This window comes from Gracilinanus agilis, chromosome 4, assembly GCF_016433145.1.
Source record: "Gracilinanus agilis isolate LMUSP501 chromosome 4, AgileGrace, whole genome shotgun sequence".
Taxonomy (NCBI): Eukaryota; Metazoa; Chordata; class Mammalia; order Didelphimorphia; family Didelphidae; genus Gracilinanus; species Gracilinanus agilis.
Genome location: NC_058133.1, coordinates 256,993,660 through 257,006,495, shown reverse-complemented (window position 1 = coordinate 257,006,495; position 12,836 = coordinate 256,993,660). Strand labels below are relative to the sequence as shown.

At 44.0% G+C, this 12,836-nt stretch overlaps 1 protein-coding gene across 2 annotated transcripts; it reads right to left on the bottom strand.

Moving 5' to 3' along the window:
- Positions 1-8,681: 8,681 nt before the first annotated feature.
- Positions 8,682-12,484, bottom strand: CSNK2B (casein kinase 2 beta). Of its 2 annotated transcripts, none has more exons than XM_044673846.1 (7): positions 12,367-12,484; positions 11,620-11,702; positions 10,807-10,909; positions 10,172-10,287; positions 9,482-9,557; positions 9,154-9,343; positions 8,682-8,937 (listed from the first exon to the last, which is right to left on the bottom strand). In XM_044673846.1, the coding sequence occupies exons 2-7, from the start codon at positions 11,689-11,691 to the stop codon at positions 8,847-8,849; spliced, it is 648 nt and encodes a 215-aa protein (XP_044529781.1). In that variant the 5' UTR covers positions 11,692-11,702; positions 12,367-12,484; the 3' UTR covers positions 8,682-8,846. The 2 variants fall into 2 exon arrangements, with proteins under 2 accessions (XP_044529781.1, XP_044529780.1); XM_044673845.1 differs by having other exon boundaries at positions 12,371-12,484.
- Between the last annotated feature and the right edge of the window lie 352 nt (positions 12,485-12,836).

Sequence of the window (12,836 nt, the reverse complement as noted above, 5' to 3'; positions counted from 1 at the left end):
TTTTGGTTTTATAAGACTACTTACTTACAAAAATGGATAATATGGAAATATGTTTTTTTAATTTTAATTTTTTAGTTTTGAGAAAAAATTTCCATGGTTACATGATTCATGTTCTTACTTTCCCCTTCACCCTCCCAACCCCTAACCCCCATAGCCGATGCACATTTCCACTGGTTTTAACATGTGTCGTTGATCAAGACCTATTTCCATATTATTGATAGTTGCATTGGGGTGGTCATTTAGCATCTACATCCCCAACCACGTCTGCATCAACCCATGTGTTCAAGCAGTTGTTTTTCTTCTGTGTTTCCACTCCTGTAGTTCTTTCTCTGAATGTGGGTAGCATCTTTTCCATAAATCCCTCAGAATTGTCCTGGGTCATTGTATTGCTGCTAGTACAGAAGTCCATTACATTTGATTTTACAACAGTATATCAGTCTCTGTGTACAATGTTCTTCTGGCTCTGCTCCTTTCACTCTGCATCAATTCCTGGAGGTCATTCCAGCTCACATGAAATGGAAAAAATGTTTTGTATGATAATACATGTATAACCCAGATCAAATCACCTGCCAGCACAAAGAGGGAGAAAAGAAGGGAGGGAGGGAGATACATTCGATCATATAACTTAGGAAAACTTGTGTGGAAATGTGTGATTACATATAATTTGTAAAAAAATGTTTTAAAATTGATCATCATCATCATTATATTAATGACTTCAAGGGCTGTGCTAGAAGCAAGTCTGGTGGTTTGGGGGACAATGCTGTTCCCAAGGATTTTGAGCTCAGGGTCCATCTGGAGTCTGAGGAAAGATGGAGGTCGAGGTGGCTTGGCACATGCTACCTCTTGTCTCTCTCCTACTGTGCCTTACAATTAATTAAAAAATAATTAATGCTTAAATTAATGCTTAATTTATTAATTCATTATTTTCATTAACTTATTAATTAATTAAATTTTTGAAGGTTATTTCCTCACCTAAAAGTTCCCTGTACTTGTATATATGCATATATATATATATACAATATACATGTATACTATATATACTTGGATATATATAATAGGTCTATTATATATTATCCTATTATATCTTATTATAAAAGGAAATCATAGGTCTAGTCCCTAACCTATGTAAGAACAGTCTATCACTATCTTAAAGCATTTAGAGGCTAGAAGGTGGCCAAGGGTGAGAGACAAAGAGAAGAGAACGGGTTGAGGCATATATATATATAAATATAATGTAAGACAGAATAGGCTAAGTACATAGTAGCCACATAGAATGCCTGATTGAGATTCAAGTAGTGGACCTAGAGTCAGGAAGTCTTGAGTTTCAAATCCTATTTCAGACACTTACTTGTGTGACCCTGGGCAAATCACTTAACCACTGTTTGCCTCAATTTCCTCCACTATAAAACAAGGATAAGTAATAGTACCAACTTCACAGAGTTGTTATGAGGATCAAAGGTAATACTTATAAAACCCTTAGCCCAGCACTTGACAATATAAAAGCCTATTTCCTCCCTTTTAGCTCAGAATATCAAAAAAGGCTTCTTGGGGCAAATGACAAGAAATAGCCAATATCTCCTGGGAATGGCATATTTAGTCCTCCGCCACCCTCACCCCCACCCCTCCCATGGCAGGCAAGCCAGCCTGCTATGCTGGGGGAGAGACAGGAGGCAGCGTGTGCTGAGCCACTCCAGCCATCTCCATGCCATCCTCCCTCAGACTCTGGCAGAAACAGCCTAGGACCAAAGAACCTTGTAAATGGCAAAGCTTCTAGTCCAATTCCCTCTGCTATCACCCTGGGAAACAACCCCTAAGGAGATTGTAGGCTGTCAACTGTTTTTGTAGGTGCTGTAGCATCTTTATATTAAAAGACCTAGCATGATGGAATACTATTGTGCTAAAAGGAATAATGAACTGGAGGAATTCCACGTGAACTGGAAGGACCTCCAGGAACTGATGCAGAGTGAAAGGAGCAGAACCAGAAGAACCTTATACACAGAGACTGATACACTGTGGCACAACTGAATATAATAGACTTCTCTACTTCTCTACTAGCAACAATGCAATGATCCAGGACAACTCTGAGGGACAGAGCAAGAACTGTGGGAGTAGAAACACAGAAGAAAAACAACTGCTTGATCACATGGCTTGATGAGGATATGATTGGGGATGTAGACTCTAAGGGATCACCCTAATGCAAATATTAATAATATGGAAATAGGTCTTGATCAATGACACATGTAAAACTCAGTGGAATTGCTCATTGGCTATGGGAGGGGGGAAAGGAAGGGAGGGAAAGAAAATGAATCATGTAATCATGGAAAAATATTCTAAATTAATTAATTAAGTAAAAAGTTCAAATTTAAAAAGATCTAGCAAAGTCTTTGATAGGGTCAAACAGTTCAATTTCAGAAACTGATATGAATTATCAGTGGAAATAACAAGAGGAAGCATCTGCTTTGCTGTTGTACCATAAAGAAAGCAGAAAACTGGTTGGGGCATTTTACAGACAGCTTCCCAAATGGAGGTCTCATGTCTAAAGTATATAGAGAACTTTGCCAAATTTATAAGAATATGAGCCATTTTCCAATTGATAAATGCTCAAAAGATATTAATAGAATAGTTTTTAGATGAAGACATTAAAGCTGTATATAACTATGTGGAGGGGAAAAAACTCTTGATCATTATTTATTAGAGAAATGCAAATCGAAACAATTTTGAGATATCATCTCACACCTAGTAGTTTTGCCAAATTGATAAAGGGCAAAATGACAAATGTTGGAGATGTAGGAAAATGAGAACACTGTTGGTAGATCATGGGACCTTTCTATTTGATTTGTAGCTGAAACCTTCCCAGTGTGTTGTCTTCTTCCTTCAAAATGTGAGCTCCTTGACAGTAGGGACTGTCTGACCTTTCTATTTGTGTCCCCAGGGCTGAGCAGAGTCATTTTATGCACTTAGTAAATGCTTAATAAGTTTTGTTTTTTTTTTTTCATTTCATTCATTCACCTCCTAGTGACCAGGCTGACAACTTTGGTGTCATTTTCTTTTCACTCTCTTTCATCTGTCCCATATCCAATCAATTGTCAGTCTCATTGATTGTATTCCCCTATTTATGGTATCCCCCTTTATTTTTAGATCATCTCCATTTTGACTTTATCTTGGTTGACGGTGTGAGATGTTGGTCTATGCATAGTTTCTGCCATATTATTTTCTAGTTTTCTTAGCAGTTTTTGTCAAATTGTGAGTTCTTGTCCCAAAGGCTTGGATCTTTGGGTTTATCAAACACTAGTAGGTTGCTATGGTTGTTAATTACTCCACTACTCTATTTCTTAGCCAGTACCAGATTGTTTTGATGATTACTGCTTTATAGTATAGTTTGAGATCTGGTACCATTATACCATCTTCCTTTATTTATTTTCTCATTAATAGTCTCATTGATTTGACCTTCTTAACATCGATTATATATAGTCCTTTCTCTCCTCTAACGATGCCACCACCTTGGGGTAGGCCCTTATTACTTCATGGCTGAAAAGTTGCCATAGCATTTCATTTCTCACCATTCCAATCCATCCTTCATTGAGCTGTCAAACTGATCTTCCTTAAGTGCAAGTAAATCCCACCTCCATTTAATAACTCTGCTGTCTCTCTATTGCCTACAAAATCAAATATAAAATCCTGTGTTTAATAATAATAGCTAGGGAAAAGCTAGGTGGCTCAGTGGATGGAGAGCCAGGCCTAGAAATGGGAGGTCCTGAGTTCAAATCTGATCTCAGATATTTTCTAGCTATGTGACCCTGGGCAAGTCACTGAACCCTCATTGCATACCTTTTATTGCTTTTCTGCCTTGGAACTCATACCCAGTATTGATTCCAAGATGAAAGGTAAGAGTTAAAAAATAATAATAGTTAGCATTTATATAGTACTTACCATGTATCAGGCTCCAATATCATCTCATTTGTTCCTCACCACCACCCTAGGAGGTAAGTACTATTATTATCCTCATTTTACAGTTGAGGAAACTAAGGCAATCAGAGAGTAAGTATCTTTCCCAGGGTCACACAATTAGTAAATGTCTAAGGTGAGATTTAAACTCAAGTCTTTCTGACTCCATGCTCAGCACTCTATTCACAGTACCATATAGCTACATCTTAGATTCCAAAGAGAAATGTTTGGCTTTCAAAGCCCTTCAGGTCTTGGTCCCTTTCAACCCTTCCTGTCTTCTTACACCTTATTCCACAATCCCTCTTCCACCTCCCACTAACTGTGATATATTGACACTGACCTCTTGGCTATCCTTCTCACAAGATATTCCATCTTCTGGAGGTAGCTAGATGGCTCAGTGGATTGAGAGCCAGGTCCAGAGATGGGAGGTCCTGGGTTCGAATTTGGCCTCAGACACTTCCCAGCTGTGACCCTGGGTAAGTCCCTTAACCTTCATTGCCTAGCCTTTACCACTCTTCTGCCTTAGAACCAATATGCAGTATTAATTCCAAGATAAAGGTAAGGGTTTTTAATTTTAAAAAAGAGAGAGACACTCCATCTTCTGTCTCTGAGCATTTTCCCTGGTTATCTCCTATGCCCAGAATGTTCTCCCTCTTCCTCTCTGTTTCCTTGGCTTCCTCAAGTCTCAGTTAAACCTCATCTTCGGCAAGAGGCCTTCCCCCCCCCCCAAAAAAAAAGAGGCCTTTCCCAGTCTTTGATCTTTATGCCCTCTTGAGAAGACCCCTAATTTGTCCTGAATATATCTTGTTTGTACCTACATGTTGTCTCCTCCATTAGACTGTGGACTCCCTGAGAACAGGGACTCCATTTGGTTTTTCTTTGTATCCTCAGTGTTTACACAGTATCTGGTACACAGAGGTACTTAAGGTGTTGGGTTTTTTTGTTTTTTTTTAATCCTTATCTTCCATTTTAGAATCAATATTGTGTATTGGTTCTAAGGCAGAAGAGCAGAAAGGGTTAGGCAATGGGGGTTAAGTGACTTGCCCAGGGTCACACAGCTAGGAAGTGTCTGAGGTCAGATTTGAACCCAAGATTTCCCAGCTCCAGGCCTGGCTCCATTGAGCCATCTGGCTGCCCCCACATTTAATGCCTTTTTTTTTTTTTTTTTTTTTTTTTTTTTTTTTTACTATTCTGGAGTCTGTTCATGACTTTCTGCCACCCCCAAATTCTTTGGGAAGAAAGATTTCCAGATGGCTCCTCAAGAGGGTTAGATCTGGGGATTAATTTTATAGATTGAGGTCCTGGGCCTGGGTGGGATGGGAGCTTGTTTCAGATGGGAGGTATAGGTAATTTGAGCCCTGGTTTTGTAACACTGCTATTTGGCATGTGGAGAATTCAAGAAACTCAGCTGGAGGGACCATGAGAGATGCATTAGTCTGTTGTGTTGTATTGGACTAATCTTTTCTTGGTCTCACTGACATCTGATACATAAGTAGTATTCTCTTTCCTTCTTTTTCCCTATCACCAGCTTCCTCCCCACCCTCTGCCAAATCTCATTAAAATTGGACATGAAGTTTATTGCATCATCAATTTATTGTAGAACAAAATCAGAGACAAAGGCTAAGTTGTGGAGACACCTGTTACCAACTCCTCCTCTTCTACCACTGAAGGGGACTTGAGGGAGAGGAGAAAGTTGAAATGATCCAATACAGAGGGAAGCTGTAATGGAAAGAACATTAGTTTACTGGAACTCAGGGGATGTAGTTCTGACCTTTGCCAGTGATGGAACTGACCTTCATTAATAATTAAAACTCACATTTGTATATTTTTGCAGAGTTGACAAAATGCTTTTCCCATGATAGCTCTGAGGGTTTCCTCACTTTACAGATTAGGAAACTGAGGTCTACAGAGACAAAGCTAATTGCCTGACCTCACACTATTAATCAAAGAAAGAGCTAGGTCATAAGCCTTGATGGCAAGTTCAGTGTTTAGGCTAGGACATGTTTTATCTTTCCTCAGCAACCAGTAAAATGGGTGAGGGATGGGGTCATTGGGCTAGATGACTTCTGAAGTCTCTTCTGCTCTGAGATCCTATCATATGTATCATCTAGGGACAGGAGAGGGTCTAACAATGTCCCGCATGTAGCTGAGATGTTTTATGAATGTGGTCAATTGATTAAGGTTGAATTGGGAAAATCATGAGTTTCAGGTGGTGTTGGGGAGGCCTAAGGGACAGGGAAATACTTGGGGCTTCCTGATAGAATTCTCTGGGCAAGGTATAGGGGATCTGATTGGGGTGATCTCTAGTCTTATTCAAAGGCAGGATTAAATTTGGAGCTAAGCAAGGTCAGTAGGGTTCATGATGTGAGGGCCACTCGGCCTAATTTAGTGAGTGAATGGATGGTGGTGACTCTAAGGCTAAGAATGGGAATCAGGAAATGCAATACAGCACTAGTATTTTTGTCTTCTTGGTTATGCAACAAGGTCTGGTCACAGAGTGCTGAAGAATTACAGATGGCTTAAGGCAGTATCTAGAAAATACCCAGAAACCTGGCACAGGGGAAGCCAATGACATTGAGCATTCTGATAGCCCATCCTTCACCGTGCAGTCACTTATGATGACTTCCTCTGCACTGCCCAAAGAGAAAGATTATTCTCCCTGATCCATCTAGATCTTCAGGGTCCCTCCTCCATTCCTCAGAATGTCCTCACTCTGCCTCCCAAACGATTTTCTTTGTATTTCTAAATAGACCTTAGACCCTCCAAACTTCATCATTCTGTCTGTACTCACTTTGTATTCATTTTCCTGTCATCAGTAGCTGCCCTCTTCCCCCTCAAACTGTTTTATCTGGAGCACATCCTTTTTTGATAACCAGACTACCTTTATTGCCCTCAAGCTATTTGAATCCTGCCCCCAAACTTTACCACTCTTACCCTACCATGCCTTGGGGTTAAAAAGACAGAATTATGTTTTAGTGAAGATATGTAGGGATGGACTTGAAATGTGTGAGGTACCATGGAGGATTTGAGTAAAGTTAAGGGGGACTGTGGGAGAGAAAGGGCCGAGTGGGAGCAGAATGAGGATAAGTTGGGCTAGAGTAAATCAACTAACAATTTGGCATCTTAATATAATAGTCTTTAGGACAGAATAAGAAGAGTGAAGAGCTGGCCGTAGGGCTGAGGGTACCAGGAGATACCAGTGCAGTTTGAAGGGACTAGGATAATTTGGAAAATAGAATAAGGGCAGTCTAATTATTAGGGAAGGCTGGAGGTCCTGATGTAGTGGTTTCAGTAGACTAGACAGGAAGATCTGGAAAGGCTATTTAAGGAGTAGGGAATGGGGTGGAGGTCACCCACCACTGTGAATAATGGTGCTTGGGCAACCTCCACCCTTGGCTTCCAAGACCAAGATGCAGGCAGCCTAGCTCCTTGGTCTGTGTGCCTGGGTAGCAGTGCAGGAGTTTGGCAAAGAGAAAAAGGAGGTGGAAGGCTCAGGTGGAGATTGGAACCGGAGAGGGCCCGGACCCTTTCCCTTAGTATTGATTTCCTAGATCAGTTTAGACATAGGATGGAAGAGGTGATAAAGATTTTGGACTATGTACAGTCCAATCTTATTTTAGAAAACCAAAGGCCAGGGAAGAGATCTTGCCCAAGGCCACACAGTGGGGGAAAATGAGGGGTAAAACTCGGGCCTCTTGAACCAAATCCGTCAGATCAAGATTCTGTGTCTCTTGTGACAGGCTTACCCAAGGCCAAGTCCAGTCACATGCCTATGAGGATGACCCTTACTTGCGGCACTCAACAGAAGATTCCTGATAGAATCGAGTCTGCAGTGGCCGTCACCTTGAAGACAGGGGGCCACTCCAGACTGCGATATATGGCTGTGCATGTTGGGAGCGGGCAGGGAAAGGAACGGCTGCCCATGAGCTCGGAGGTACCGGGCGTTCTCATTCACCCCGGGGGCTGGGAGCTGGGAGCCCTGGGCGGAACTGGGACATGGGAATAAGAGCTACTTGGTCTTATTCCAGCCCGGTGACTTCTCTTGGCCCCTGCCATGTCCTCTTCTGGTCCCCGGAGTAGCAATCCCCAGAGGTTGGCACACTTAAGTCCATTCCTGGATTCCGCACGGGGTAGGCAGCGGTAGGGCCAGCTCTTCCAAGTTCCAGCAACCGGAAGCCGTGGGCGGGCCGGCTACGTGGGAAAGCCGCCCGGGCCTAGCAGGCGGAGCCGGAGACCTAGTTACGCCCTCTCCGGCAGGCGCATCTGGAACCTCTGAAAGCAGGCTCCGCCCCGGAAGCGGGTGAGACCCTGCCACAACCAATAAACTTAACTTTTCGCTCCTGTCAGATTAGATTTTCACCTATGGGGGGGAGGGGGGGTAGGTGGTTAGATCACGAAGTAATTTTGCCTTAAAGAGAATCTGTAAGATTTTGAAAGGGGCAGTGACCTTAGAAAGCCGAAATGCTTTTTAAAAGGGCTTTCTCGAAGTGACAGGATTTTTAGAACAGCCAAACACTGAAAAGGACTGTTAATTTATCTTCCACCTTTCTTGTAACCCAACTTTAACCTCTTCTGTACCCTAGATTTGTGCAGTTCTCTCAAATACAAACTTCCATGCTAAGCTGCTAACTAGGCCTGTTTTTTGGGGGGTGGGAGATGTGAATGAACCATGGGTGCCTAGATTTGGGACTTTTTTTTTTTAGATTCCCCTTTCCCCAGTCATTGGGCTGAAGCTGTGCCTTTTCCTCCACTTTATTTCATACTCCCACCACACCACCACAATATTGACTTCTTCTTAATTTAAACTAAAAACCATTAGGGGTTCTGGAAAGGTGTGTGTATTGGGAGGGAGGGGAAATGGTGTCACAGCCTGAGGTGTTGGGGGGAAGGGAGGAGACATGTCAGCGGATGGTCTTGACAGGGCTCTTGAAGTTACTGGCTGCCTGAAGCTGCAGTTGATAGGCCATAGGGTGGATCTTGAAGCCATACAGCCTGGTAAGAGGGAAAAGACTCAGTAAAGAGGAAAATGAGACTAGTTCCTATATTCATATCCCATTGCAGAGTAGAGTCTAAGGGGTTCCCTTTTGAGATCATCTCTCCTCCCAACAAACTAATTCCACCTTCCTTCCTTCACCTGGTTTTCAGGGGAGGTGTTCTCAAGAAAAGGGGGATGGTGAGTCTGATCAATCTATTTTATCCCATTCTCACCTGGGCACAAATTGGTTGGCAGGCCGTTTGGGCCTGTACTCAGGATGCACCATGAAGAGCATGTGGGGAAAGCCAGTGCCAAAGTAAGCACCATCTGTGTGGTGGTGCCTGGACGACTTGGGGGTGTAAACATCCATGCACTTGGGGCAGTACAGCTTCACCATGGCCTCACCTGGTATGTCTGACAGTCCTAAGAGCAGTAGGAGGAAGCTTCAACATTTGATTCTTCTCCTTCCTCTACCTCCCAACCAAGGACCCAGGCATTAGGTCCCATTAATTCCAACTCCACTCCTCAGGAATTCCCTTTTCCTTCCCCCTCAATACTTACCAATGGGCAACATGGGCTGGTTTTCACAATATACACGGGGACAATAGCCAAAGTCTCCCTGCTGGTATTTTTCCAACTGGGGGAGGAGGGGGAAATATAATTGGGAAATGGGCATTATTAAGGTACTGGTCCAAACAGAAGCTGTCCTGATGTTTTCCTGATACAAATATGCATATACATATGTAAGTGTGTCTCTCTCTGGATTCAAGTATACAGATATAATATCTTTGGGATACATTTCCATCACAGGTATAAAGGGCTCCTTCCATCTCTAAAGTTGCATAGTAACTACAATTAAAGCTAGAATCAATTATTCCTTTCACCTTGTTCCCATTATGAAAGTTTCTTTGCTTAAACATGAAATTTTTTAATTTTGGTCTTGTTAAGCTATTCTATTGGTCATCTCAGATGAAGACTAATTCCATAAATGTTAAATAATTTTTACTTTCCTAGTGAGCATTAAAAAACACACAGAAATGCAAAACTGAACAAATCTGTCACACATATTAAACAAAAATTGTGGGATAGTACAATTTTGAACTTTATCCTCCCAGATGGGAAAGTCCTAGGCAATTTCTAATACCTTGTTTTCTTACTCTAAGGATGGCAAAAAAGTAATTTACACTTAAGTTTCTTTTCATTTCCTCAACAATCAGTAAACAAAATCGGATTGAGGTGGGGTAGCCTCACCATCTGGGCGATGCCACGGTTTGTGAGGATGTAGCGGGCATGAATCAGTCCATACAGCATCTCAGCTGCCTGCTCGATCAGGTCACTCTGGTTGGGGTTGTCCTCCAACTCCTCATCTGAAACATGCCCCCCACACCCACACCAGGACCCAGTCAGCTGTCACTCAACCCTTTCCCTAAAGAGCCCTACCCATCCCAGGAAATGCCAGTCAGGTCAACCTTCCCTCCACCCTCCTTTTGTCCCCAGCCCACTCACTGTTGCCCTGCCCAGGAACCTGGCCACAATTGTCTAACTAATCTAGAACAACATTACTCTCTAGAGAAAACTGCTATATTTATAAATCTTTGAGTTCCCTCAGTTTTTCCCCAACACAAAACTGACACATAGAAATGTAAGTGGGCTATGCTATTGATTAGAAGTTGGGAACACAAGGTTGGAAGACATCAAGAGAAGGAAAAAAATTAAGGCTGAAATCAAGGAGTGGTAGGAGCTGTATGGCAGGTTTAGAATACTAAGGAATTCTATTACAACTCAAGGTTCAGAAAAAGAGGTAGGGGATTCAAGAGTTAGGGAGCTTGGGATCAGGGAGAAGACTTGGAAAACTGGAATAAAGGAGGCAATTGGGGGCATCTCACCAGGTTCCAAGTCGAGGATCATGTCTAGTGCCTGCCTATAGTGGGGCACCTGTTCATTGAGCCCTGTGAGGTTGAACTTGTCCTGAATATAATCTTCATCCACCTGTTAGAATGCAAAAGTGAGGGAAGAACTAGGTATATGGTTTACTAACAGCAGGATGGAAAGGGGAGACAAGTTACCACTTATCATGTAACAGAACTATATCCATTTTACCCCTAAAGGGGTTTGTTTGCCCCTCTCTTTAATCTGATAAGAATCCTAACAGCCTTTCTCTTTTATGAAAACAGAGCAAGGATTCTTAATGTGGAATCTATAAATTTGCTTTTGTCAACTCAATATTTTCACAACTATGTCAAATACAATTGCTTTCCACTATAATTTTATATAATTTATTTTATGTCACTAAAAACATTACTCAGAGAAAATGTACACAGGTTCTACCAGCAAGCCAGTGTCTATGACAGACAAAAAAAACCAAGACTCCCTGCAATGTAGGAACAGCAATACCCTAATAAAGACAAAAGTAGGTACACTTCAGATTCTTTAATTCCCTTCTATGGAGATTCCTGGAATCAGTGTCTCCCTTACCTGGGGGGAGGAGAAGGGGCAGGATAATTGGATTCCTGAAAAGACAGGAAGCTTCAGGGGCACAATGACATGGTATATGATAGGGAGTGCAAGGCTTGGGATGGCTAGCATACAGGACAGAGAATAAGCATTTGACTCCTGAGGGCATATGGGACAAATAGGCACATACATGGAAGACATTGTGTCTGAGGGTAATTAGTAAATGGGGAAACTGGGGAGCTTACCTCACAGAAGAATTCATTGCCACGAAGCCCACAGAACCATGAGATCCAAGATACTTCCTCTGAGCTACTCATCTTTACGTCAGCTGAGGGAAAAGAGGTTAGCCTGGAGGGCGAAAGGCCAGCCTCTTTCCAGAGCTCTCCCCCATCCCTTAGACGTTCTCTCCTTCCCCAGAACCCTTTCCCAACAACTCTGAAGGAAGATTCAACAGACCCCGCACCAGGCTCTCAGTTATGGGGAGCCCCAGGGGAGGTCTCTCTGGTCTCTTCCCAGCCCCACGTCCCCAAGGCTTCTCCATCGCTCACCTTCTTGGCTGAGCCTTTTCTTCCCAGAGCTCAGAAAACCTGTGTCCCTCCCCACCCCACGCGTGCGCGCGCGTGTGTTTCGGGGGTAGATCTAGGCCCGGCTCAGGCCCCCTCCTCACACCCCCTTACCGGACCCCTCAGCAGCTGCTCGGAGGGCCTTCGCCTCCTCCCCCCAGGAGGCCGGGCCTCAGCCAACTTCCGTAGGGCCACTTCCCTGGCCTGCTCCCGCCGAAGGCCGCCCTGGGCCCCTCAGCCCCTTTCCCAGGCTCCCGAGTTTAGGGCTTCTCGCGGGAGGACGGGAGGAGGGGGGGCTTCGGCGCCTCCGCGCACCCTGGGTACAGGACCACCTTGGCCTCTCCTGCCCTTCTCCAAGACCTCTCCCTCCCCAGGCCAGGCGTCCTCTGGTCCCGCCCCCAGCGTGCGGAGGGGCGCCCTCCGACTCACCTACCGGGCTGGGGCTGGGGAGGGAGTGGGAGAAGTTGCTCCCAGGGGTGGCGGCAGCAGCAGCAAAGCCGCGCAGCGAAGGCCGCGGACCCAACCGCGGCAGGCAAAGCGGTGGGGGGGCAAGGGGGAGGGGAAGGGGGAAGAGAAACGGGAGGGCGGGAAAGTAAGCAGAGCGCAGGCTCAGGAGGTCAGGTGTCCCCGTGGATGACGGGAAATGGAGTCCCCGACCAGTGGCGAGGAAGGATTAGAAAACGACTCCCGGAAGATACTCTATCCCCTGCCCACTCAGTGAAATAGGGAAGAGGGCGGGGCCACAACGGAGATAGGACTGTAGGCTCGAGCCCGAGGTTAACGCTAGTGAACATGGGAAATGTAGTCACTTGCCCACAGAAGGCTCAGAGCCAAACAAGACTGGGACTAAGTAGGGTTGGAGGATTTTTGTCCTCTACATCTCACAGGTAGAAAGTATC

Excerpts from the sequence above, each read along its gene's own strand:
- CSNK2B (XM_044673846.1), bottom strand. The coding sequence starts at position 11,691 with ATGAGTAGCTCAGAGGAAGTATCTTGGATCTCATGGTTCTGTGGGCTT. Across the intron at positions 10,288-10,806 it reads GATCCTCGACTTGGAACCTG|ATGAGGAGTTGGAGGACAAC; the intron begins GTGAGATGCCCC and ends GGCATGTTTCAG. Across the intron at positions 9,558-10,171 it reads ACCGTGGCATCGCCCAGATG|TTGGAAAAATACCAGCAGGG; the intron begins GTGAGGCTACCC and ends CTCCTCCCCCAG.